At 38.3% G+C, this 23,392-nt stretch overlaps 2 protein-coding genes across 5 annotated transcripts in view; one reads left to right on the top strand and one right to left on the bottom strand.

Annotated features, from left to right (window-relative positions):
• Positions 1 to 3,839, bottom strand: part of pdss2 (prenyl (decaprenyl) diphosphate synthase, subunit 2) — a 28,382-nt gene extending 24,543 nt beyond the window's left edge. Inside the window, exon 1 of the mRNA XM_030127454.1 lies at positions 3,363 to 3,839. Within this exon, the coding sequence (XP_029983314.1) occupies positions 3,363 to 3,610 (248 nt within the window). The 5' untranslated portion in view covers positions 3,611 to 3,839. The remainder of the gene's footprint in view (positions 1 to 3,362) is intronic.
• A 3,591-nt stretch (positions 3,840 to 7,430) lies between these two features.
• The window catches only part of sobpa (sine oculis binding protein homolog (Drosophila) a), a 38,350-nt gene continuing 22,388 nt past the window's right edge, over positions 7,431 to 23,392 (top strand). For 2 of the 4 annotated variants that reach the window (XM_030127104.1, XM_030127106.1), the window contains exons 1-5: positions 7,431 to 7,757; positions 16,539 to 16,659; positions 17,855 to 18,064; positions 21,055 to 21,206; positions 22,318 to 22,341. In XM_030127104.1, the coding sequence (XP_029982964.1) occupies positions 7,662 to 7,757; positions 16,539 to 16,659; positions 17,855 to 18,064; positions 21,055 to 21,206; positions 22,318 to 22,341 (603 nt within the window). In that variant the 5' untranslated portion in view covers positions 7,431 to 7,661. The remainder of the gene's footprint in view (positions 7,758 to 16,538; positions 16,660 to 17,854; positions 18,065 to 21,054; positions 21,207 to 22,317; positions 22,342 to 23,392) is intronic. The other 2 variants (XM_030127105.1, XM_030127107.1) reach the window with 1 other exon arrangement.

The following is a 23,392-nucleotide window of genomic DNA, read 5'->3' on the forward strand; positions in this document are numbered from 1 at the left end:
GTTTGAAAGAAATATGTGCAGCAAGTGATTTCAGGAGGGTCGTTTAGTTTTACCTTGACCTTTTAAATTCAGTCTTTCTGTGGCACTACATCTCAACACTATACATGTATTTGGTAAATTTGATGAATTTTATGAGTTACATACACTTAAAATGGTTACTTTTGGAATTTTGAGCATTTTTCCTGACCTTCATCGTTGACCTACAATATTCAAAATGTAATCGTTTCTTGTCACTGCAAAAAAAGATTAAAAAAAAAAAAGAAGATAAGAAACAGTCATAAAAACACACCTTGGTTGCTTCCCAAACTCTTCAGTCTGAGCATTAGACTTCCAACAATGCATGCTGTTGCTAAAACAAACATTTTTCCTACACTTGCTTCAGCATCCTACAGTAAAGAGTCTGTTGGTTATTGTTATTTCTCTGTACAATATTGTTTGTTTTACAGTGTGGCATTTCATGACAAGTTGTGTTTTATTTCAATGCATACTAATCAATAGTTTGCATCAGATTGTAATTGTCTCTAGACATCTAATCCTCATTTTAGAGTGCTGCATCAGTATTGGAAATCAAACTGGAGCTGGAACAATTAATGGATTAGTTGGAAAACAATATTGGCAACTGTTTTATTAATCGATCGGTTTTAGGGAATTTTCAAACGGAGCATTTGTCCTTTTTATGTTTTGCGTGAGAGTCTGCCAAGTAGTAAGTTATACGTTGATGGACTGTTGCTTGATGAAAACAGGGACTAGATATTCCTTGGTAACTCTATGCACCCAGTGATATGTCATTTAACAATAGAATTCTAACTATAACTATGAAAATAGGACCAATAAACTACAAGAACTAAAAAGCACCAACCTTGTGTTTACTTTTCACATGTTCCCTTTGAACTGATGACACAAATATATTTCTCATCCATTGGCCCTGAATAAATAGAACCACATCAATCAAGAGTGACATTTCAGCTAGCAAAGCGCCAAAAAGAGAAGAGCTTCATCAGTGCAGCTGAGAACGTAGAATTCAAAACCAGGAAAACAATCATCGTTGACACATACATAGACTATACAACTAAAAATATAAGGACAACTGAAAAAGAATATCATGTGATCGTTGGATGAGTTGTTCCAAATCACAGAAAACATTTGCTGATTTCAAAGCCTCCTCATTTCTGGTCCTTTTGGAACCCAGGTTCGGGGATTTGCCCTAAATGAGGTTGATGTGGCTAGAGCTCTATACAGGCCAGTTATGATGTTCCACAACCCAATATTTCTCTCTATGTCTAGATCTACATGTTGAAACAAAATTACTTTTTAGCACTAAATTAGAGGCATAATGACACCAACACTTAATGCAGCATTCAAATTTTCCTTGAATAAAATTAAAGGACACCAACCAGAAAAAAAACAGCAACACACCAAAGCAACAAAAAGTGTGTGAACAGGGCACATACTTTGCATTAAAACACAGACCATGACTCTTTTGCTTTACATTATGCTGAGAAAGGTCATGACGAAAATATAATTGATAGCATCTTTGTCACAGCATGGATTTTCTGTCATTTATTATACCGTCATCAATCCAGAGCTCTGTCTGTCACTTTACTGAAGAACCTTTATTGATTGCAAACAATTGTTGTTTACCCACAAGGCTATGGAGTTTGGAAATGGGATACTATGAATGCATCTGTAGGTGGTATCAAGTGCAGTCTTTGTGTTTGTGTGTGTGTAAATGCATTTTAATAATCAAATAATCATGACTTTGTAAAAAAATAAATAAATAAAATCTTCCCTCTAACCTTCTTAGGGTTAGGGTTGATCGATTTGTATCTGACTTGTGTAGAAAAGCTTGTATTCATTAAAGCAGTGACTCATGAGTAATTTGACAGTTCTTAAATATATACATGAGAGGTACCGAGTAGGGTAAATAATAATGGCTGTCATGAACATAGAATAAGAAGGTGGTGTTAAGTTGTGATTATTTATTTTTTTAATGCAGTCTGGTTTGGTGATTACACTACAGAAAAGAAAGCACACAGTGTTTAAGCTACAGTAAAAGAAGCATTCAGCTCTAACTACAAAATTCTTCACTATAAGCAAGAGTTCTGCATTCAAAACCCTTCCATATAAGCATGCAGGTATTATCTGTGAATAGTACTTAAAGCATGTTGAGTAAAAGTTGGCACTGTGCAGTAAAGTCCCAAGCAGTATTTTATTATTATATATGTTGTTTTTGGATTCCTATTACTGCATTTTTGTGTATGTTGCATTTTACTACTGTAGATGTTTATAGTCAAACACATTTATTTTACATCTTGTTTTGCTGTTAAATCTATTCATCACATTCGATGAGACAAGGTTTTTTATAAGGCCAGAAAAGTAGGTTCTTTTTCAAATTCAAGAAAGTTTTACAACTAATCTAAGAGGGTTTTTGAAGAGTTTACTTGGAAGTGTAAGGAGAGAGTTCTTTCAACTAAATCAAAAACTTGTCTTCAGTTCATCTCAACCCTTCAGTCACAGTTATCAGAAAAGTAACTCAAGCTGTCGGAAAAAGTCAGTAGAGCAAATTATCTGAAATATAATGGGGTGTAAGTAGAAAGTAACATAAACTGAGACAGTTTCTTATATTGCCTAGATTTTAGACATACAGTGCTGGACAAAAGTATTGGCCACCTTTAGCTTTGTTGTTTTTGCAGGGTTCAAATAAAAATACATACTTATTTCTCTTTCTCTTTTCTTCAGATCCAACAAGAAAATGCAGGGAATGTGTGCAAAACCTTAAAAGACACACAAAAAGTTGAACTAGCTGGGTTCTAAGGTTAAAGTCACTATTTAGTGTGATCCCTGACCCCCTGAACAGAAGCAGCACAGGGCAGAAACCTGGTATAAAACATCAGAAAAATAATGCAATAAATGTCATTGTCTGAACATTCAACTGTGCATATAACTGAAATAGTTCTATCTGCACTCTTCTCTTTTACTTTGTTTAACTGATTATTATTTATGTTTTATTGATTATGTTTTAATTGTAATTGTGTGTTTTTAACCTGTCTCTTTTCCATTTTTGTAAGGCACTGTGTGTGAACTGCCCTGTGTATGAATTGTGCTATACAAATAAATCTGCCTTACCTTGCCTTGAACATTGTTTTTTTTTCCCCCTGCAACTTTGTTTTTTACTACTGTTCATACTCCCCATATCCAAACTGTATCTTACTACAGAGACTGAGGAATGCATGAGTAGTCATAACTTTACTAAACCAACAAACCGAGTTTTGGCCTAGGACTTTCGCACAGAACTCTAGAGATGTAGATGTAATACAAGTACCTAATGTTTGTGTGGTGCTGTTGTTTCAGGTGTTTATTACCTTGCAGTGTTGAGTAAAGGGTGCTGGGTTCCCACCAGCTTCCGGACGTGCATGGCAACATTACTGAGTTCATCACTGAGCAGACACCGGAGGCTCATGAAGGATGTAGGATAGCCGACGATCTTCTCCGCATCGGACACCACTTTACTCCAGTTAGAAGGTTCCGAACTGGAGAATAGACTCAGCGCCCTGTGTCCTCCTCTCGACCAAAACTTATGGGACAATCGTAACCGTACTGCTGTAAACATTTTTTATCTCGGACACTAATGTTTTTTTCTACTTTCAGATAGTAGCCTTAAGGACACTGTAGCACCATTTTATGCATTAAAAATCACATTCAACCACTAACGTTACAGCGTATTGTTAAACATAACCACGTTTGTACCATTCATTAAAAATATAAGCAGTCACCCTTACAGATGTCATATATAACATCTAACTAGCACTGTTTTACAACACACGACCTGTCATTGTAGGGCGCCATCTTTAAATACGTACTACGTTACGTCGTAAAACGTAATGACGTTTGTCAAAGTCTGCCACGCCCACAGCATGTAGAGAGCACCTTACGCCGACTTTCGCATAAAACCTGTGGGTTTTAATGTACTTATCTAATTTTTGTGGAAAATTTTAAAGGCCAGGACATAATTTGACAAACTGTACACGTACTGAATGTATAATAATTCATTCGGCATAATAAAGTACATAAAACATTCATGTGTGTTAGTAAAATATCCTTTACAGGTGATTCTCTCAAGTCTTCCTTGTTTACCAAAGTGAACTGCTAATACAGGCCACATTAATTGAGACCACAAGAAAAAAAATCCATCCTTTGTTTTTGTTGTTTTTAAAGCCATAAAATAATTCACTCACTATCAATAGACCCCTAAGCTTACCTGGCAGGCACTTGGTAGTTACCTTGAATCATTGCATCACTTTATGCAGCAACATGTGTGGAAAAATTGTGATTTTTTTAAAAATTTTTTTTTAATTCATGGTTTTATTTTTAAGGAGAAAAAAACAAACATATCATTTTAACCTTATAAGTAACCTTATATCTTAAAAATCTAACTGAAAACAAAAAACAACAACAAAAAAAAGACATTAAATGTCAGGGATTTATAAATTCAGAGTTAAGTAAATCATAGAGGTTCAAGAGCTGATGACTACTTATATTGACAATACTTTCTCACCAATAAAAATTATGAATAGAAATGGTCATATGTAAAGTGTTATATTGTAGAACAATGTGTATCATAAGAGAGATGTGACTATGAATGAACTCTCTAATAGTGGTTATTTTTCGTGGATGGTGCCGCTTTTCATCGATCACTAACCACTGTTGCAAACAGAGGAGAAAGTATGTTGCTAGAAGGAGGGTAATATGAAAATGTTTATTGAAAAGCAGTACCAACTGTGTTACCCAGCATCTATTTTTAAGAACAAACAGGGTCCATCTGTTTTCATTTTCTGTGGCTGTTATTTTTTATTTTTGCAAAGCCACTGAGTGAGGGCAGTACTGATCTGTGATTGAATGCATTTACAGTGTTTGATCATAAGGGACCATCATATTTCCTTGGGCTTTCTGTCATTATTGTGGGATAGTCTCTTGCTTTTCACATTTCTTCTTTCTTGTTCTTGTTCTTGTTCTTTTTTTTTTTTTTTTTTTTAACACAACCACCTTGTTGAGCCAGAAACATCACTGACATTTCATCATTTTCTTTGTAAAATGATTTAAAATGATCAGGACAGCTGCATGTTTCAAATAAAGTCGACAAACCAAAGAAATGCATTGTGAGACCCAAATGCAGAAACACTTTTAGGTTCAATCTGTCATAGACTTATCCTAATCTGTTATATGTTTTGCTTTGTCATTTACACAAACCACCATTTAAAACCTAATATAATTTTAAAACTATAGAAAAGGAAAAATTATTTAAGTGACAGGCAAAGAGCTGAAAATATCAATTTAAACTAAACTGATAAAAAAAGGAAAACTGGAAGAAAGCCCCTCATGTTTCAGTTCGAGTAATACAATCCTTGTGACAATATAACAGAGTATGATAGGGAAATGCCCTGGCCGCGTTAGGTTTAACAATGCTTCCATTGAATTTTGCTCCATCTGCTTATTACTTGACTGGAAAGAGAGTCTGTCAAGGACAGCTTACACAACTTGCAGTCTCTTTTGTTAAAAAGGCTTTCAAAACAAGTATACATACAGCATGTTCATGTATTTCATGTTGCTGTGATAATTTATCCTCAATCTGCTGTTTTTATTTTAGCTCTGTAGTCTTGTAACAATTACATCTTTTAAATTAAGTATTATACTCAGTATTGTTGCAGATAAACACAATGTTAATTTAGGACTGACTTGCAAACCTGAGTGATTCTTTTCTTATTTTATTGAATCACACACCTTGATCTGCATCTTTACAGTTACAATACACTAAACCAAACTGTTGCATGTATGGATACCATTTTAGAAGGAATCCTGATGCACGTGTGGTGTTGGTTTTTCCACATATGGTAGTAGAAGCAGAATGTAACACACAGTGCATCTCACCCTGACCCTGCATCACAGTTCACAGCTCCCGTTCCTGCTGATTTTCCGGCTCAAATGGGTGTCACTATGCCATGAGCAGCAGCATCCAGCACTCTCAGTGGCTTTCCACCTGCCAACTCATTACAAAAACATTTCCCCTGGAACAAAGACTCTTATCTGTCCAATAAATTTACAATTTACCGTCACAAAATGAAAGCAAGAAAAAAATACAGCCTATATGTTTAAAATGAGTAGTTACCCGGCTGAATGTATGACTCAACTTGAGTTTATATATATATATATATATATATATATATATATATATATATATATATATATATATCTTTTGACAAATTTCTGTTGAAAGAGAAAATTTCACATGCTGGAGGCAGTGATAGTTAAGGCATTTTCACACTACATTCAAGCCACTGTCAGTGAAATAAAATGCATAAAAATGGACTTTTATTGCAAAAGCTGAATTTGCTGCACATATATGCCAATAAAATCTAGTCCCTGATTCCAATCCAATGCATTTCAATGAAATAGAAATAAAGTGAGAAATGAATGATAGTTATGTTAATATGACCCCTTATTCTGTGGATAAACCAATATATGAATCAGTATGTTAAACTTTTGGCTTATGTTTGTTTGTAGAAGTCAAATATTTCAACACACTGAGCTGAGGTGTCACAGTCTTGGCTTTGAATCTGGTCTTCGTGGGCCTTCTCGTCTCTTGTCAAGTGTCAGGTAAAATGACAACTGTGGGATTCGCACAGACATGTTGATTTAAGATAGATCTGCCTCTGACAGTTCTCACCGGTATACCAAATAAAATGAGAACTGAGACATGGCAGACTCATTTGTGGCATGTGTGTGTTTACCTGAGGAAAAAAAATGGAAAACAAGGAGAAAGAAGCAGAACTTGTAATGAAATCAAACTTTAAGGGAAAGAAGCAGCCCCCTGATACAAACTAAAATTGAATCAATATTTGCCCATCGCCACCACACCCAAACATTCTTGGCTTTGAGACTGAGTCTTGCACAATTTATTCAACACAACAAAACTTTTGCTGATACATTTCTCTGAGACACTTATTTCCCATCTTTATTAAACCCTGCTGCAGATGATCCTTCTTTTGTACAAAAGTTTTCTCTTTGTATCACCTACTGATGTGTCCTTCAGCAAGGCACTTGTGACTGTTTGGGGATTTTTGTGTTTTTGATGACTGAAGTAGTCAATTCTGTAACTTGCATAAGAAGTACTTGCCATAATGACCAAGGCCAGTGTGTTGAAGGGTTGCTTTGATAAACATTGTGCAGACTGGCTGGATGTGTGTGGGCACCTGTTTGCTGCTTACAGACCGTCAGCACGGGGGAGCAGCGCTAAGTGGATGTGACTGCTCTGATTGCACTCCATGGGAAAGCGAGAAGAAATAGCCTACCTCTGATCATCAACGCGTCATATAATGTTTCAGCGGACGCCCCTCCCCCTGTCTCGTTTTTTTCCCCTCACTCAACCTCTCCTTTGACTCACAGAGGCGGCTCACCACTGGCGCACGGACCGTGGAGGATACGGGCAGAAGATGGCTGACTTAGCCGGGGACCGCAAGCCCTCGGCGGCATCACCAGCGTCACACGGGCCGCTGAAAAGCTGCAAGACATCCGCCGTCTGGCGACTGTAAACAGCTGCCGCTGCCTCTCAACCCCTCCTCTCCCCTCCTCACCGCAAATATTGACAGAAGTAACACAGAGAAAACATGGCAGAGATGGAAAAAGAGGGCAGACCTCCGGAAAATAAAAGAAGCCGAAAACCAGCTCACCCGGTGAAAAGGGAAATAAATGAAGAGATGAAGGTAAAAGGGGGTCTGAGCCCAGCTGCATGAGATTACGCGTGGAAACAGAGTGGTTGTGAGGAGCGTGCATGTCTGTGGAAGCATTAAGCAGAGGTCCTCAGTGGAAATGTATGATACACTCAACTGCAATTGGCTGCATGATAGTCAAACTTTGATTTATGACATTTTATCCCAAGTTCTATTGTCATGTCCATGCTGAATGCCAGTCTTAGCGCACACTGCCAGTGCCGCCTTGCACAATGGATGCGGCACCCAGTCACTGCTACTGTTCTACTAGGAAGTTTTTAATCAATGAAGAATACAGTGTGCGTTCCTGTCGCTTCTTGTCATTATTCCGCCTTTTGAGTGCCCTGCCTTTCATGGCTTGCCCAGAGTTAATGGAAAATCCAGTGCGTCAGTGAAGGCGTCAACAGTGCTTCTACTATTACTATTAATACTATCACACTGTACGGCGCAGCGGAGAGCAGCCAATGTGCATAATTAGTACAAATCAATGGGGGAATACTCGTCTATCCACGATGCTTTTGTGGATCAGTGTCGTGTGCGTGGGTTTGCCTCTGAGTCGAGGTGTGTGTGTTTGTGTTTATGTGTGTGAACGTGTGTTGCCCAGCTGCCCTGAGGCGTGTGATCCAGATGTGCGTCTGTGAGCTTTACGCACTCGACAAGAGCACATTGTCTCCTGTTAGGCCTGCGCGACCCCACCACAATATTCACCCACACGTTGTTTCTATTCGTGGTTTTTTGGTCTGTGCACATTGTGATATTTGAGCTCTGAGCTCCGTGCGGCTGATTATACAGAAAGAAAGTGTTCCAGGCGTTTGTGTCTGAGGCAGACTGTGTGTCCGCTTTGTCTTCATCTCTTCATTGTTTGTACACATTCGGTTTGAGACACACATGCACTGATTGTTTTGGCTCCTCTGGATGGATATGCAGGTGATCACACCGAGAATAATTGAGAAAATTATGATTTTAGGATTTTCCAGAGGAAACGCAAGGCTGCAGGCTTTCAGCGAGTCCTGAAACAACCCTGGAATAGAGGCTTTTTGTATTTAGAGCCATCCGAAATACCAGCCGCGTTCATGTGTCACCGCTTCTTCTAGAAGTATAAAGAGCAAAAAAAAAAAAAACCGAAAAATGTGCATTTTATTGATAGATATCATGCTGCTCTGTCGGCAAAATAACAGTTTTTTTTTTAATTATCACAGGAATAACCTACATAAAGGAAACATTTTAATATCATTTTGTTGTGCGTTTTTAAGTCACAGCTGGAACAGATTCATGCACTTTCCCTTCTGATTTACTCGTCCTTTCTAGTGTGCATCGGTGAGCTCTGCAGTAACAGAATTGGCATTTCTTTCATAAAAATAAGGAATATTTGTCATGTTGTTCAGTTTGTCAAAGAGTAGGCATCCCCATCTCTCTGGTCCTGATGACAGGGAGAGAGGCTGCCAGGGTTGCAGGGGCTTGGGGGTGTCATGCAGAGTCCCTACAGGGTAAGCTTTTCTTCTTTCTTTCAAAGGGGCCGTGCTTGGGTTGGACTCTGTGGAGCATCATTTAGGCTTTTCAAACAGGAAACAAACAAAAAAAAAATTAAATAAAAAATATTATATCAGGTATTCCGTTTGTGAAAAAGCATCACATTTCTTCACATAATTAAATGACCTCCCATCAGTCGGAAAGGACTTTTTTTGGTTTTCTGTCATTGGTTGTGGCTCTCAGGTTCAGTGAACTGACATGTTTTATGTTTTGGAGAGACTACATGTCAGTAAAACATCACATTTGACAAACTCTGGCTGATTGGTCCTCTGTTTTGTTTATAAATGCATTCCAACCTTGATCTTAAAAATGTACCCAACCAAATGAAAATGATAGGTTTTTAAAACATTCTAATAGAAGATCCAGAAATAACAACTAGCAGATATTATGTGGCATTGAATGTGTGTAGGAAAAACAACACTCCCATGATTATCAATACTTGAGGAAGCTTCTGAACGGAGCAGCAGTGGATGTGCATGAGCAGATGTGCTTAAGGTGTCACAACACTCTTGACTTGCAAGGTTGATAACAGCTTATGATGCAACCTGAATTTATTTTCCCAGTGCATGCATGTACAGCACATCTGCACACAGTTGCAGAAGTTGTCGATCCACACATTGAAAATGACACTGGCACTTTAGACGAGGTTTCTCTAGATGTATAGTAGGAAACCAAAGAATTGGTGTAGCATTTCTTTAAGTACTTTTATTGCTCCTGACAATATGAGAGCTTATAAGGTGAATGTGGTAAAACAAAACAGTATATTTTTCAGAACATGAGGTACTTGCAGATTTATGAAAAAAAAAAAAAAATTGTCATTGTTGTGTAATGGCAGCATCCCCCGAAGAGTTTAAGTGAAGTTAAAAGAATTAATTTTCAAACTTACATGTGTTTCTCACACACAACAAAAAGACTTGGTTTGTTTCTTTTTCTTCTTAGAATTCTCATTTTCAATATTTCTGACCAAAGCCGGAGGAAAAAACACACATATACACACACTCACAGACACACACACACACAGAGTGCCCTTGTGAGGGATCATAGTGCTCTGAAAAACCAAACAGTCTGACAGTGTTTCCTTCATCTAGTTGCTTAATGTGTGCCATGGTAAAATAAGCCCTGGTGAGTAATCAAGGAGAAGGAGGAGTGGGCATGGAGGGGATAGGAGAGGCTGCAAAGCGGGGTAAGAAACAGGGGAGAAAGGAATGTATACAGCACTAGACTGGTTAAGCTGTAAAAACTGTAACCTGAGTGTCTCCGCTGGATCAGATATCAAGGAAAGTAGAGGGAAATGAAAGCAGAGGAGAAGGAGAGGCAGAGGAGGAGAGAGAAAGAGGGAACAGGGGAGTGGAAAAGTGGAGAAGAAGGAGGAGGAGGAGGAGGAGGAGGAGGGACTGGCTAAGGGAAACTTGGCGTGTGGATTCGGGAATTTTATCACGGTGTACTGTGACCTGCTCTGGTTTCTAGCCACAAGGTATCCAGTTCTCACCATCATCATTACCGCAAGCCCTGCTGGCCATGTCTGGGTCTTATGGAGGGAAACAACAGGGGAGACTGGGACTGTATTTTCATCAGTATCAGCTGATGAAAATATGGCAGAGCAGTGCCAGAATGTGAGATGTAGCTGCACTTTAGACACGGTGTGTATCATCTGCTACATCAGTAATGACTTTAAAAGATTTAAATGTAATCCACAGATCTGTAAAACAACCCTCTTGTCTATAACTGTGGTTCTGTGGGATGTATAGTTGACATTTTTCAAGTTAAGAAGAGTAATACTGGGATTAGTACCAATAAGTATAGTTAAATATGCCAAAGCACATTCATCTTATCTGCTCAGAGACAGTATGTACCTGAGTGCAATAATCGTAGACGTTGCTCAATTTATTAGAACATCCAGTAAGATCTAATATGTGTACTAGGGTGGGCAGAATATTAACTTAACATCAATTAATTTAGTTAAATATTAAGTCCAGCTCCTTAGTGGCTCCAAACATCTGTGTCCATTGAATTAGAATAAGAAGAAAGACAGGATTCTCTTAGCACTGTTGACTAAGTAATCATCCGTGTGTACAAGGATATTTAATTTACACTGGTTTGATTTCTTTATTCTAATCATGTTATCTGAAGAAAAGAGTAAAGGGATGCATTATAAGGTACTGAAAATATAATAGATATACAAATTCTTCTCCATCTATATGACCATTGTCTCTCAGTCTGTTTGTGTAATTGAGTCAGTTTTCTTTCATTATGTCTGTTTGCATCTCTCATCAACTTTTATGCATTGGACAAAAATACTTCTCTTTGAGTCATTGTAGAAAAGTTGAAGAAATCATAAAAAAGGGCAAATGAATGCCCTAAGCAAACTTTATGGACAGCTACCCTTTTCTTTTTGAGTTAAATGCTGTGGACAATTTAGACTTTGCTAGTGTGAAATCCATGGTGTTGCATAGAAATGTAAGTTCACTACTGAACATTAACAAATGCTTTTTATCCTCTTGATTCAGACAATCTTTGCTTTGCTCCTTTATTCATGAGCTGCACTGCCAGATGACCTCCATTCTGTTCAAGTCTTTCTACAAACCCTCTAAGATGAATAAAGTAGATACACAGATTTTGTCTGTTAGATCAGATGAAAAGGCTCCACATCCAGTGTAACATATAGACATCTGTAGCTGCCACTGCGCCTCCAACGCCTCTTCCTCCCCAGCACACCCAGAGCCAAAGTTGGTGCCGCTGCTTTGATGAGCCGCCAAGCGGGATTAGATTCCACTCTTAATAATACTCCCACTTTCTCAAAGTAGTAGGGTGACACAGAGGACAGGATGGCAGGGAGGAAAGAGAGACACAGAGAGATGCTGTGTTTTTGTCTCCGTGATGTGGTTATTTTACAGCTACATCCGTTTTACTTAGGAGTACATTCAGGCTGGGTTCTGCTCCAACTCATTTGTTCAAAAGGAGGATTTTCTCCTTGATGAATTTTTCTTCTCAAGGTTTCATCCTTGCAGTTGGGCTAATTGCTGTAGTTGTGCCTGCCAGTAGGTGCACTTTGGGTTTGTCAGAGCACTGTCACTTTGTGGTTGATTGTAATGAAGTGAAGCTTGCTCCTATCAAGTAAGAAAAGGACAGTAACCGAGCTAAGAAACTTTTGATATCCAGCGACTCAGAATAGAAGCTATTAATTTTTTATATGACTCCAGGAAAATAGTATGTGTGCAAGCTGTAAAAACTCAGACACAGGTCACTTACATTCACAGCTCTATACTTTTTCTTTTTATTTACAGTTCAATGTCCTGTTTGTTTGTAAAAAAAACCAAAACAAAACAGACATTTATCAGGTATTTCAGATGCAACTTTTAAGATGCAAAATGGCATGAAAGCATGATAATTGCCTGTCTCCGTGGGTGTCAACACGGTTCTGTATGGAGTTTTCAGAACCTAACTTTAGCTCTGCTCAGGAAGTGGTACTAAATCTAACTTCCAGGGACCTTCAGGCTCTTCTGTCACTCATTGTTAAAGCAGAGGAGTTGTTACATCTGCAAACATAAGCTGTCCTCATTAGCAATCGACTCTGCTGTCATTAAAACCCATTTTTAAAAACCACTACAGAACATACATTTCACAAAGAGATAACAATTATCAGTGTTTGGCTTCAATAATTGCTACAAATTCTTTCATTACCGTTATATAATTATATATCTTTTTTTACTTACTGCTGACTGAGTGATTTGTCTTGGACCAGGAAACATTAACTTTCTTAATTAATGAAACTTTACACACATGCAAACTTTACATGTAATACAGCTTTATATTACTACAGCATGCACATGCATGGTGATGCTTTGACTACACCTGCCACCGACTTCAACCATGCCCTGCACCTTTGTGCCACATCTGCCCATTGACCACCCCACCACAGTGGTATTTCATATCAGCAAGATCAATAGCTGCTGTCATTCTTCATTAATAATGCCTTCCCAGCATTTAGACCAAGTCTTTCTACAAAGTGTGGCAAATTCACTTCTGCACAGAATAGCAGAAACTGTATGCTCTGTATGAACAAAGCAAAACGGAGGCAAAACTGATCCTGGAGCAGTGCTACTATTCTGAGATACAAATACAACACATCATGGATTTCTCTCTAAAATGCTTAGAAACGGACAAATGTGCTGATGTAGCAGGAGAAAATATGCCTCTGTCACTCCTATACTGTGCCACAGTGTCTCAAATATGCAAAGAGATACTTCTGCCTCAGTCTAAACAAGTGTGTGTGTTTGTGTGTGTATGGGGGCTCATTCCCACTTGTATTTCCCTTACTATAATACCGCTGTAAGCAATATCCAAAATGCGCTTTGTGTTGGGGCTTTGTTAATTGAATTAGTATCAGGTTAATTGAGTCTTCATTAATTTAGTCTGTTGTTTTCTGGATACAGATAGTCAATATATATGTCAGATATAAGAAAGAATTTTATTATTAACTATCTATTTTGTGTCTGTGTAACTTCTCATTTGTCCAGGTCATCGTTCTTCCTGGTAGTTTTTGAAGTTCAATGGACTGGTTTTTGCTCTTTTGAAAAAAATAAAACCCTTCAACAGGGCAAAAACAAGTACAGTTGAACTTTGAAAACTACCAGGAAAAATATTTGTTTTGTGCCTTTTCTCTAAATCACCCTGAAGGACAGTTTTAATTTTTTTTTTCCTAGACTGAATCTGTTTTCAAAAACAAAAAATCAAGAATTAATAACTCAGAACTGCCACAACTTTTAGTGAGAACACTTTCTCCAGAGAAATCTGTACCCACTCAAGATATTTTTCCTCAGTTTCAGACCTGGTGTGTTGGTAGACAGGAACTTTCTATCAGTAACATCACATCATCCTTTATGAACACCCGCCATTGAAGCTCAACCTTCAAATATGTTTACTGCTTGTAAACCTGCTCAGTGAATCTGAGAATGACAGTTTTCCACCTGTTGCCCTTTTCATTTAGTTCAGGCCTTTCTCTCTTTGCTTTCTGTATTAGTGGCACTTGAGAGAAAACAAGTGAGCGTTGAGATGAGACATTTAAGGTCAGATCTGAACTGTACTGAAAGCAGGGACAGTTTGAAGACCACTTCAGACAACAAATGGACCGATAGTATCCGCATTTTGCCGTTAAATTTAGATTGGCTGAGAGTCAGATGTGCTGGGTGGCACTGAACCTCTCCAACACGATCGCTCTGGCTCTACATATTGACAGCAACTGTTTATAATTGACATTTAACTGGCTGATGTAGTGAGGAGTGACTGATGGCCACTGCCATGATGAGATAATATACAAACTGAAGTAGGGCTGGATATGTAATAATGAACTGTCCCATGTCTTGCAAATCTGATGCTGAGCAAACCTACCAATGGCAAGACAAGGCGGGTCATCTCCGTGGCAACAATGTACAGTACATTATTGCACGGTGAATGTGTTTGTCCTTGCACGCCTGTAATATGACTCTGCAAGCTGTTGTTGTGTGTTAATTGACAGGCACGTCTACCTAAAGCTACATCAGTCTAAGTTTGAGCTCTAAGTGTTTAATACGGAAGAGATATCATGCACTTTTTCTCCAAAAGTTTTTCAGTATATATAAAATATGTAGACAAAAACCATCTGAAAAGTTCTGAAAGTTTAGTGACCTGTGACTAATATTTCATCACACAGAGCAGATAATTACCACTGATTCATTCCCAGTTGCTGCTGCTGCTGCTAGTTTGTTTCCAGAAGGAACCGATTTCTCTGTTTTGGAGCCCAGTGATAGCTGAACCATTTACCATAGTGTAGGGTTCAGTGAGTAGACGCTTCCTGGAATGGTATCGCTGGGAGGTGTATGTGATAATGGGCTGTGTGCATTAGCAAGGTTATGGTTTTGTTTTAGTACAGTGTTGTCGACTGTGTTGTTAGAGGCTGTTTGGAGGAAATACTTTAATGTTTCACCTGCGTGGAGTTTCATTTATTTTTGCATAGCTGCCATATCTATCTGCATGGCAATGTGCACCACTGCACCGCTGGAGAACACTGGCTCTTTAGTACCTATTTTAAAGCAACTGAGCTGACCTGCTTGCACTCTCTAACAGCATATATAGTCTTCCATTTACTGTGAAAAAGTGGTGTGCAATGACAGTTCAGATAATGCTCGGTTCTATCTATGCTATGCTGTAACTAGTTTGTAACAGTGAAGGCTTAGTAGGTTTAAATGCAGTCTTTGAAAATATTATTACACTTGAATACCACTTGAAGAGCATCTGCCAGTCTTTGTAATGTCATGCTGTGCAGCTGAACATTGTTCAAACCCACAAAATACCCTTTTAAATTCAAATAAATTCATGTAGTTTTCAAAGTTATTAAGGCAGTCAGTTATGGAAATGCACTTAGAATAACATACAGGACAATGAGAATATTGTCATTTAAAGAAACAGAACAGGGTAGGTGTAGTTAAATGGTTTTTGATAAAGAGTGGGATACTCTGCAAAACTGCTGATTTACCCAACACTTGCAACCTTGTTTTGATGTGATTATTATGTAGGATTATTAATATTTCTCTCTGAATATTTGTTTTTGTTCTTACTTACTTTTACAAACGATAACTATTTTACATGCACTGTTAGAGACACTGCATGCTTCACCGGCCTCTAAACTAGACTCACCATTCCTACTTTTATTGTGCTGTGGTTTCCACTTTACTGTATTTTGATAAGTTCTCTGTGCTGGTTTGTGTGCTGCAATAGGGCTCCAATTCTCTTTATTACAGTCTGATAAGATCCACCTCTTTTACAGTGCCATGATAGGGGCCATTAGTTCAGCTGGATGCACACTGCAGCATTTGGACAGAAGTTACCCCCAATTAGGCTGACCCGCTGTTGTGTGAAGGAACCTGGAGGAAAAAATTATTTTGTGGTGCTTTAAAATCACAATATCTCTGCCTAATTAGCTTAAGAAGCTGCTGCATTGCTGACTAATCTAAGGAGATAGCCCCAAAGTCAAGGTCTCAGGAGAAGCAAAATAAAAATAACAAATAGTTGCATATTTGAGAATATGTTTCATTTGGAAACCTACTTTTTACTATTTGTGTATCAGAACTGGAACAGCTTATAATGCAAAATTACAACTTGTGTAATAATTATCTTCAAAGTGGGTTTTTATTATTATGTTTTGGGTCAGAGTGACTCCTTATAAAAAGGTTTATAATGATTCTCATAAGCTGGAGTTCTGTCTTGCAGAGTTTTGCAGAGAACACCATGAACGAGCTGCTGGGCTGGTACGGCTACGACAAGGTGGAGCTGCGAGATTCAGACAACCTGGAGATAGGGGAGACGCCACAGCACATTTCTGTACTCAAAGGTAAGCAGCAATTATGTGCAGTTTGGCATTTTGGAGCTTTTTGAAAAGCACTATACAGTAACCTTCCAGTCAACATTTTCCACTGCTTCATTATTCAGCGTGTGCACTGCATAAGATGATGCAAAATGTTTTAACATTAACTTCTCATGAACTGATCATGAAACATAGCACATACATGTTGTGATTATTATGTAATCACTTGATTGCAATTATTTTGTATTGTTGCGATAATTGTCCCCATTCACTTGTATTAAAGCAGTTGGATGGAAACAAATAGAAATGTCTATGAATGTCCATCATCAGTCCTTTAATACCCTCTGTGTAGTTGGGCAATGTCCTCTTGAGATCCAATAATGAAAAAAAATAATGCTGTCCACTGCATAGGACATTTTATTAAAAAAAGTATCTGAAAAAAGTGTTGCATTATATTGTTTCCAATCAAGACGATTATTTAATGTAAAAAAGCCAAAACGTATACTTTCCAGGTCCCAGGAGGATATGCTGAAGTAGTTTTCAGGGTTTTGATTTCTGAAAATAATGAAAAATGGTAAAAGGATTTGTCCTCTGGAAACACATATTGCTAAACAAAAATTCAGAAATTGTCCTTTTAATATTTTAAATATATTATATTAATATATTATAGTTTTGTTGTCATGTAGCCAGAAAACAACTGATTCAATTTGTAAATGTGTTTATTTTTTTTAAACTTTAGTTGTCCTTGGATGGTTTTCCATGTTGCAATGACAAATAAAGGTATTCTATTATAAAATTGTGCATAATATAGAATTTTTTTTTGTATGTCAGTAATAAGGTTTTGAAGTTCTTTCTAGAAGGTAAACTGAAATTATATTATCTGTTAATGTCAATAAATGCATCTTCCTCTTGAATTATTGTCAAGCTTATGCTTTACCTGCAGCTTCAAATGACAGAAAATACAATTACATTGTTAATTGCAATTATTTGTATGTAGTGTCAGCTAAAGCCTCATAATTGTGATAGCCCCAGCACTGAGAACGTGCTGTGTCACTCCTTTGTGATTGTGCTAAACTGACATTTGTCCAGATGTCACAGCTGTAACATCTGTCCTCCTGCAGTGCCGAAAACACCCACTGTGTCACATTTTAGGCTCTAGTCTTACGGAGCTTCTCATCAGTTGTTCACTTCCACTTCATTTTGCTCAATTTCTCCCATCTAGAAAACTCGTTGCCAAAAATCCCAGCTTCAGCAGAGAGCGGCGAAGGCTCTCCGGATCGAGCCAACAGCTCTCACTCGTTGCCAGCCTCCAGGAACGGAGTCACAGAGCCCTCCACCACACCGTCCACCTCCACGCCCAGCACCAAGGAACATGGCAACATGCCCATCATGGTCCCTATGATCCCCCCACCGCTAATCAAACCCCCTGCAGGTAGGAAACACTGACACCTTTTTGGAAACAAATCAAAAATGTAGTCTGGATTTACAGAATTTTCAACTGTTGGTCAAGTCAAATGAAAAACCAAGCCAACCACAAACCAAGCTACAATGTTTTGTTTCTATTTCTGTTTTGCACAAGGCTACATGCAAAATTTCCAAATAGATCAAGGTCATCAACTGATTGCAGATGCATTAACCCATATGCACAACACAACACATCAACACGTACAGCCTCAGTAAAAAGGCCGAACTAGAACAAATGTAATAAATTTAATGCTTGTGCAGCTGTTCTCCAGACAGATTACATCGTACTGAGAGTGTAAACCTGCTCGCTGATTTTCAGGAAGTAAAAAAAAATCATCAGAGTGTTTATGTGGTTTAAAAACTTTCTGTCTTTGCAACAGCCACAAATCAGGCAGAGATAGGCGACTAATGAGCTAGCTACCTGCTGTACACCTTGTTTATCCTCCACCTGCCCAAGTGTCAATATTACCCCATCAACTCTCTGAGGAAATGTCCGTGTTCCTTGGCCAGACAGAGGGTTTCATTATCCCTTGCGTCTGCTGTGGCACAGGAGGTTGGTACGCCCCGGCGGAGGAGCGAGCCGCCTTGGCATCGCCCAAGAGGAGTCCCCGCTGGCCCTGCCTAGGCGGGGAAACAGATGGTGTGGTCCCACTTAAAGCCCAGAACCAACCCACCACCCGGCCGCCGTCCCCCTTCGCCCACCCCCACACATAGTCTGAATTATTCATGTGCCCCGCAAAATCCGACAAAGGACCTTTTGAGGTGTAGGTACGGCGGATGATGGTGGCATTTAGTATGGATGCTGCATAATTACTGGCAGGTTTTTTTCCCCCTCATGCAGATGTGAGAGTTTTAAGAAGGGCTTGTTATGAGGTGCCAGGATGTGGGACAGCGAAAACAACTCCAGCACCTCAAGATGTGTCTTTGTATGAAAATGTTGCGATAGTGAGATGGTTGTTTTGATTCCGCGCTGATTCCTTCCAACCTGTCCATTAGGCGGTGGCACATACATTATTCCAAGCAGTGTGCAAACCCTGATCCACCCACCGAGAGTTAGAGCGAAACTCAAAGCTGTGTTTTTCATTTTTCCGTTATCACTGCAATGGGTAGCAGAAAAGATAATAAAAAAACCATAAAGACAGAGAGACTATAGGAATGTGATAGAGAGCAGGGTGGGAGAAAGACATAAAATATTCATGTTACGTCCACTGTGCAGATTTTAGGTCCCCAGGGAGTTGTTCTCTTAATTGTGAGTTAGTTTTTACTTAAAATCTGATGGCCCCGTAGATCCATTAAGCTCAACAAGAGGTGAAAAGCCTGGCCAGTGTACGATAAGGAGGTGAGCGGGGGTGAAAGACTAATGGGCCTGCATTTTTTTCACCCTCACACCCGCGTAGTCATAATGTGATAATTGGAAGATACCAGAGGGAATCTCGAAGGATCTGTCTTATTGCAACAGCAACGGCACTAAAAGCCTGCAGCTCATCACCGGCAGTCACAGTTTACCACAGAAGAGACATTTCAGTGTCACAGAGGGTCTGTTAAAATAATTTGTTGCCTGCACTGACCACACAGTAACACTGCAGCTCCAACCTTTAATGGAGAATCAAACAAGGGACTATTGATGACATTTTTTTGTAATTCATTCTTTTAAGGCCACACTCCCACACAAGACATGAATTTTGACAAAGTAGCACTAACTGAGATATAAACCCACACACTTGCAAATACCAACTGAAAAAATAGCACCTTCTCCAAGAATCCAGTCCGCTTCAACTGCATGAAAAAGCGCCTTACTGTAGTATCTTTAATACATGTTTGTAAATGTGGTATAACCTTTTTTATTTTGTCATTAGTACTTTTTAAAATATTTCACAGAATATCATAAATCAAATCATGACTGCCCATTTTTTATCCTACCAAGTTATTATTAAATATATGTGGGCAGTTAGTGCAGAAACTGTGTTTTCCTCAAACATACCTAAATAAATCAGTCTAGTCAGTACAGTCTTCTATAAGAATCCATTTCGCATGCCCTGGCTTTGTACTTTATACTTATACTTATTAATGGCTCCTTCCACTCATGTTTTTTAGCTAAAAAGAAAAAAAAATTCTGTGTGGTATGTAAAAAGACCAAGGCCACTTCAGATCTGAGCTGTTAATTGTCAATTTGGTAAAACTGGACTGAATGTGCACTAACCTGAGCCTCAAAGTAACACAATCTGTAAGAGTTGTTTCTCATTCTGTGTGTCCTTGGTACCAAGTCAGAGCTGAACGTCAGCAGGAGGACCACTCCTTCGGTCAGAGGCTTCTGTGTGGATGTCAGTCATATTTAACATTAGTGTGCATCTTGTGTCCATTTCAAGGTCTCTAATATCCACAAAGCACCGCCATAAATAGGCCTCTTCCAATATCCATGTGCACATCCGGTTCTTTTCCTTTCTACTAAGGCAGGGCTTCATTATAAACCCTACGGTGGTTTTGTGGCTTGAGTCTTTAGCGGATATAACCAGCGCAGCATCTGGGCTGAATCAGTGGAGTTAATGCCGTTTGGTCTTTGTGTTTAATATATAAATTTGTTGCATTTTTGTTAAGATTCTTTACCTTGGATTTCAAATTTTATAGATGCCATCCTTGTATGTTTTGTAGTCAATATCAGTTCATTAAAGGCTGACTGTGCTACCACAGGGTCAATGTTTGTTATTATGGCGGACACCAGTGTTAATTAAAAATTGCACTTATTTCAGCTCTCACTGTGCAAAAGTCTATAGTGACATTTTTGTGAAGATGCATTTACATATAGGTTTGTATTAGAATAAATAAATCCTTTTTTGTGTGTCTGTGTAACCTTTATGTTTATGCCAAATATGAAGGGCAAGAGTCAGTGACGTACGAAGGAGATAACTAAATTACAAGCTTGATTTTTATTCCCTTTTGTTGCTTGTTATTTCTCTTTAGATGAGGATGCATCCAATGTTCAAATCATGTGTGCGTGGTGCCAGAAGGTCGGCGTCAAACGCTATTCTCTGAGCATGGGAAGTGAATTGAAGAGTTTCTGCAGTGAGAAGTGCTTCGCAGCCTGCCGCAGAGCCTATTTTAAGAGGAACAAGGTAAAAAATCCCGCTTTTTCATTAACAGGATGCCTTATTATACATGCTTTGTAGTTATATCACAAATCTGGTAGCTGAAAGGAAAGGTTGTTATGGGTCATAGTCTCAAGATTTTATAAAATGAGATAAAATGTATGTTTAAAGTTTAAGTAGCCAACTGTGTACATACAACACATGATGATAATGGGGAGACTGGGATAGAGTCTAAGGCATTTACTTGGGACTGAACTCAGATCCTTGGGTTTAAAGGAAATGAATTCAGACTTTCAATCACTTTCTTTCAGTGCGACTTTGTTTCTAATTTTAGTCACACCTTCTCTCACTGTAATTCTTCTCTGCAGGGAAACATTTGTTTAAAAAGTCAAAAGCCAGACAGTTATGAATGATCGAATCAAATAGACACCAACCAAAACAGAAAACTGACACTAGAGAGGTGATGTCGCACACTTGCTAATTATCATGTTAACATTAGTGTCTTAGTAGCAAATTCTAGCTTCTACTTCATATACAGTATATAATGATATATTAAATAAAGTAAGTTGAGCTAAACTAAACCTCTTGGTTCTTCATTGTATATTATATTACAACTTACTGTATGTCAATTAAACTTGATAAAATTCATTATCTGTCTATCTTGCAATATCATTTTTTCTTTATGCCTGAAAAACAGCACTAAGAAAATTATCATTGTTAATTGAAAGTGCACACTTTGAAGTTCCTGCAGAAATTTCTCATATTAGTAGCCAGAAAAACTCCCTCTTCTAAAAAGCAAGCATGCCCTTTTCTGTTTTGTTTACTTTTTCATAGTTTTCATAGTTTGAGCAGGAGGTTTATCAGTACATTATGATCATTATTAATCTCATGCCTGATTCAAGAATCTACAAAGGTCTATTTTGACGAAAAATCTTGTTTATGGTTAGCAGCTTTATTGGCTTAATTATTAATTGCCTTATACATTTAACCTGAAACATTAAGCATAAATCATAAACACCTTTAGAGAATTTGTTCTCTAATGTTGTGATGCACAGGTGGTGAGACAGTTGTGATTGTGTTGTCATTTCCAACCCAGATGACTGTAGTTAAACAATCTCCTTTCTCTTTTGTACCAAAGCTGGGATATATAAGGAATTACACTGTGAGTATGATGTGTTTCCTCTCCTGCTTGTCTGTCCTGAACTCAGTTATTCATCCAAACATAATCACTTTTTAAGCACTGCACTGGAGCAGGAGACAGACAGGGGTGCACTTAGAATATGTCTGTTCATTTCAGTTAGTGAGATCCAATTTCTTTTGTTTTCTGACACTTTTTTTCCAAAGCATGAGAATCCAGCAGAGCTTTTTGTCTACTGTACTGTTGCCCATTGGTATATGTTTTTCATTCCTACCGTAACATGTTAAATGATCATTTTCTAGTAACTTTTTCACTGTGCTAAATGCTAAAATGACAGCTGATTGATCTCCATGCTGACAAGGGCTGTCTGACATGTTGAAACCTCGTGGGAGAACATGTGACAGTTGTGAGCGCTACTGAGCTTCATAACAGATCAAAAAACAGCTTTTGAACTGGTTTTATTTTGATCTTCGAGCTCCAGAGGAGGTCAGAAGAAAGCAGATGCAGGTCTATTAGATTTGACACGCACACAGAGCTGACAAGGCAGCTCCATATCAATCAGAGATCAGTTATATTCAACGTAAACATGACATTGAATGCAAAAATGATGTGAACAAAGCTTCCTGCTTTGTTGGCTGGATGGCTCAGCCTTGCCTACAATTACACAATAAGACATTTTTTTTTGGTTTTGTTTTACAGTGACAGTAATAAAAAAAAAAAAAACATGTGTCAATGGAATTCTCCTGTACATACTGTATGCTGTTAGTGAAGTTCAGATGTGATAGTGGGGAGGGTATTCTGAGAGTATTAAAAAAGGTTTCATGAAAATAGTGTAAAAAATACATGAATGCTGTAATACTCTTTCCAATTCTCTATGTTCACCCCATTAATCAGCCCCAGACAGGAATTTCAAAGCATGTCCTCATATTGCAGTGACAGCTCTTCATTCAGGCATTAGTTGTCTGAATTCTAAAGTGACAGGAGGGATTATATCACTCTGCAGAAAAAAAATAAGACTGATGTTATCTTAGAGGCTCCGACACACAGACAGTCATTATATCAGCAATCCAGCGCC

Source organism: Sphaeramia orbicularis, chromosome 22 (genome assembly GCF_902148855.1).
Source record: "Sphaeramia orbicularis chromosome 22, fSphaOr1.1, whole genome shotgun sequence".
Lineage (NCBI taxonomy): Eukaryota > Metazoa > Chordata > Actinopteri > Kurtiformes > Apogonidae > Sphaeramia > Sphaeramia orbicularis.